At 36.4% G+C, this 4316-nt stretch overlaps 2 protein-coding genes across 5 annotated transcripts in view; one reads left to right on the forward strand and one right to left on the reverse strand.

The window, feature by feature from the left end:
- The window catches only part of LOC119593160 (sodium/hydrogen exchanger 9B2-like), an 18959-nt gene extending 14768 nt beyond the window's left edge, over window positions 1-4191 (reverse strand). For 2 of the 4 annotated variants that reach the window (XR_005230503.1, XM_037942127.1), the window contains exons 1-6: window positions 3859-4117; window positions 2341-2512; window positions 1604-1726; window positions 1158-1304; window positions 617-736; window positions 166-380 (exon numbers count right to left, since the gene is read on the reverse strand). Coding sequence is in view for 3 of the 4 variants with exons in the window: in XM_037942127.1 (XP_037798055.1) it covers window positions 166-380; window positions 617-736; window positions 1158-1304; window positions 1604-1726; window positions 2341-2467 (732 nt within the window). In the remaining variant the exon portion in view is untranslated. The other 2 variants (XM_037942128.1, XM_037942126.1) reach the window with 2 other exon arrangements.
- The window catches only part of LOC119593161 (probable G-protein coupled receptor Mth-like 1), a gene marked incomplete in the record, with an annotated part of 94905 nt that continues 94740 nt past the window's right edge, over window positions 4152-4316 (forward strand). Inside the window, 1 exon segment of the mRNA XM_037942129.1 lies at window positions 4152-4221. Coding sequence (XP_037798057.1) covers window positions 4217-4221 — 5 coding nt within the window.

Raw genomic sequence — 4316 nt, forward strand, 5'->3', positions numbered from 1 at the left:
CCTAGAATCACTGGATTGATCTTGCCTCATAAAAGTGATAATTCTTAATTATGCCTATTCAGTCTATTATAATTAGACAGAAAGAAAATAAGCTGAGGAGTAGAAAAGAGGAAAAAAAAAGGGGAATAATTCTGTGAGCAGAATAATGATGGATAAGGACACTACCTTTCCATGTGGTGGGCAAGTGAAGGCATATTTTATCAATTCCAATGTTGTTGGATGTTCTCTCAGCTCATGTTGGCTGCGCAGAACTGACTGACAGCAATCACAGAAGGACACCAGTTTTCTTGAATAAGTTGTTCCTACTTCTTCACTATCCGACAGCTTTTTCTCAGATTCACGATCCCAGCCTTGCATGTTTTCTTCAATGATTGTTGACCCTGAGAGTTTGTTTGAGATGTGTAAATTCTTTAGCATGCTAAGAACTAGCAAAACAATAAAATCTAAGCTTAAATTATAACACAAAACAGTATGTATAAAATGGCACCTTAACATATATACTATTATGCAAAAAATAAAGGTTGTACATGTCAATTACAGTACTTGAAATAGTAAGCATCCATTTTCTCTATATACTCATAGTCTTCTAAAGAGATAATCCAAAACAAGATCTAACCAATAGGCAGTGTTCCTGCTTCACTATAGGTGCCTCGTCGGCTTTCAGAAGCAGAATAAGGGTAAGCCTCCATGGTTGAACCATCTGTACTGGCTCCTCGGCTATGGCACAAATCTCGACCTGAAAGAAAGCATTTTTCTCACTGATTTTAATGTGCAGTATTAACCTAATGCCTCCTGGCTAAAATATTAAAAGGAATAAACATGATGGAACATCATGAACTACATTCAGGCAACTAGTGTATCTGTTTTCATACTGTATATGTACCAATAAAGTCCTGGTTTGTGGCTCTAATACAGATATATATGAATTAAGATCTAAGTGCTATTTTTTTATTCTAAATTCCTGTGAATGTGTCTCGAGTTATAAACTGTGACCAGTAGCATGACATACATATGCCTGGTGAGATGGCTACTCTCAGAATGGAGCAAATATGAAGCCATCTGGAGGCAAAAGGTTAAACTGCAAGCAACAATTGATAAAAATAATAAAAATATAATTTCACTTTAAGGGTAATGAACCTCAAGAGACATAAAAATACCTGACATACGGCAAACTGATGGTTCACAAGAAGAAACTTGGCTAGCACCGCGACTATGGCCTATACGCGAACCATAGTTAGTGGATGTGGCACATTCTCCATCACCATAACTGCCTCCTACTTCATTGTTGGTATCACAGTATTCTCCTGTCAGAGAAGGAAAACAAATAGGATTTGTAAGGAAATTATTAAAAAATCATGTAAAGTAGGTGACAGTAGGAATACACAACAGATTATAAATACTTATAATACATCTCTTTCCAAAACTTGAATGCAAATTCAAAATCAGACATGTCAGAAAAGAGGTGCATGCTACATCTGCTTACAGGAAAACAAGATCAACAAATAAACAAATGTGCCTTTGATTTTCTACATTCCTATATGAAAACACTTACTAAAAATATACACAAGAAATCAAATATCACGAAACTAGTATGGACCCATACTTTCTGGGCTATCGTTGTATGTACAGTTGTCGTTGGCGGCATCATGTGTGACGGATGATGAGGGGATATCAGGCACTTGTGGCTCAGGCTTATAGGACGGTGGGGCTTCAGTTGGAGATCCAGCTGGTGTGTTGATTTCAATAGACAAGGTCACAGCATTTAGGAATGTCAAAAAAGCTTGTTGTAAGTTTAATGTGTTTTTTCTTTTGGTTTGGTATCAATGGTGATATATATCAATGATACTTTCTGAACTGTAGGGCATATTCTGAACTGTATAACAAAAATCTCAATCTTTTCAACAAACTTCTGTAGTATGTACTAACATCATATTTATGCTGGTGAAAAATAAATGCTAAATACTAATTTATTGAAACAAATATTTATATAAAAATATACCCTTCTTCTAATATCAGTGCCCCTTTTTCAAGGGAGAATTAATAAAGCAATGTCATGAGCAATATGGCACCAGTTCACCTTACTTCGCAATATTTATGTTATGGGTAACTAATATTCATGACATGCAAGGTGGAAATTTCAAAGTCATCATAATAATCATTGAAAAAATATATATATACTTAAATCTTCTGGGGAAATACCAGATTAAAATTGTAATTCCATCCCAATGAGTCCCAACCTAGAATGCTATAAATACTTTCCATACCATTACTAACAAATGTGAAATCCATCACATTGTGCATCAAAATGCCCATGTGACAACCACACACCCTGGTACTAACCTGGGCTAAGGGAAAGCTGTTCACTACTGTCATGGCAATCATCAGACACATCAGATGCCTCATTCACATTGCCACCTGATGGTTCCTGCTGTACCAACAGGTCTTGGGATTCTGAATTTCCCTCCATGTTTCTCCTGTTATTCACTGGCACTTCCTTGGCTTACAAATTCATCTGCAAAGGATTTATCAATTTGTACATAAACAATGTTAAGTACATGAAAATAATATATGGTATTATTGTCAAATAAACACCATTTTCATAAGTTTAGAAATATTTCCTTTATGAATATTTCAAATGGGACTGGAACACTCAATAATAAATCATTATAAAGTTTAAACTAATTAGAATGAACAACAGGCATCTAGAAAAAAATGACATAGGCCTATGCACAAACCACAATATGAAGAATAACAAGAAGAATGTAAACTTAATAAGTCTACTAATAATACATAAATCCTGTAATTCAACACTATCATTAGCATATTCTATGTGTCTAACCCATAATTTCTTTGATTTATATCATGTCTTCTCGAAGTCTCAGGACCACAACTTTGTACCTATATCTCCTAAGAATGCCATACACCACTTATCATTTATGTGACAATTTGGTCTACGCAAATTTTCTGTATAATGAATAAGTAAAAAATTTATTACATACATTTATCATCCTTTCAAAGAATAACATTTCATACATAAACTGTCTAGATAAATAAGCAACTACAGATTGATATTTCCAGAAATTTAATGGGTGGGTCTTCAAGCAACCACCTAGACCTTTACACTGCAAAAAGACAACATACCTTCACCACTTACAGTATATTCTGGCATGAGAGAGTTTGTACAATAAGACTTCCTAGGCAATTTACCACACAAATTATCTCACCTTTGCCAGAGCACCAGTGGTGTGGAGACTTAGGTAATCACTTGCCACTTTGCTTAATGCTCTGCTGCCTCATATGGAACCTAACTATAACCCCCTTCAAGAAGATTTTAAAGGAGGTCCCCCTGGAAACTACTTGTAGGTTCATTTCTGAGTAATTCAACATTATCATTAGTATATTCTGTGTTTAACCTATAATTTCTTTGATTTATATCATGTTCTCTCGAGGACTCAAGACCACAACTTTGTATCTATATATCTCAACTATTTCCACCTGCTTCACCTATTTCTACTTTGCTTATTTTCATCCCTTCACTGATTTCCATTTAATTCGTCTACTTCTATCTACTTCACCTCCTCCTACTAGCTACTCTAATTCCCCTATTTCCTTCTGCTTGACCTATTCCCATCTCCTTCACCTATTTCTCCCTACTTCACCTATTTCCATCTGCACTCCTTCTTTCCATCCCCCTTCTTCCGCTCGCCCTCTGGATTCGCCGAGTGCCAGTGCCAGGTCCAACATCCAAGGCCGAAACGGAGGAAACTAAATGCCAAAGGGGCTTCATTGAACCAGAATTCTTGGGTTCCCGAAGAGAAGAATAGAGAAAAATCAACGCAAATTTCCACTTGCCATTACCGTACGCTTAAACCCCAATTTACTGCAGAGGAATAATCTCCAGGAGACAGCAACGCCGGGTCTCTCGCCTCCAACTTCTCACCGAAATGTAAACAAACACATTCGCAATTCGACAAAAAAAAAAAAGTATTCTTTTCACACACCCATTATCAAAAAAAAAAATCTTACCTATTTTCTAATAAATAACCATTTAAGATATAAAGTAAAATCACTTAACAGAACACAAGAACACTTCACGGAAAGAAATCAATGACCACCAACACACCGAGGCTTATAATGTAGACCGACGGTATCACATTCGCTGTATTGTCGCCTTGGAAGACTGAGTTGCAGGGTGCAAGGGCGGCGATTGAATCACATGAGGTGAGTGTGACCGTGATAATAGGTGGCCAACTTGCAGTGCTGAAATGTAGACAATAGGTGTTTACGCACACACGCATGTACAAAATACACCAATG

This window comes from Penaeus monodon, chromosome 31, assembly GCF_015228065.2.
Source record: "Penaeus monodon isolate SGIC_2016 chromosome 31, NSTDA_Pmon_1, whole genome shotgun sequence".
Taxonomy (NCBI): Eukaryota; Metazoa; Arthropoda; class Malacostraca; order Decapoda; family Penaeidae; genus Penaeus; species Penaeus monodon.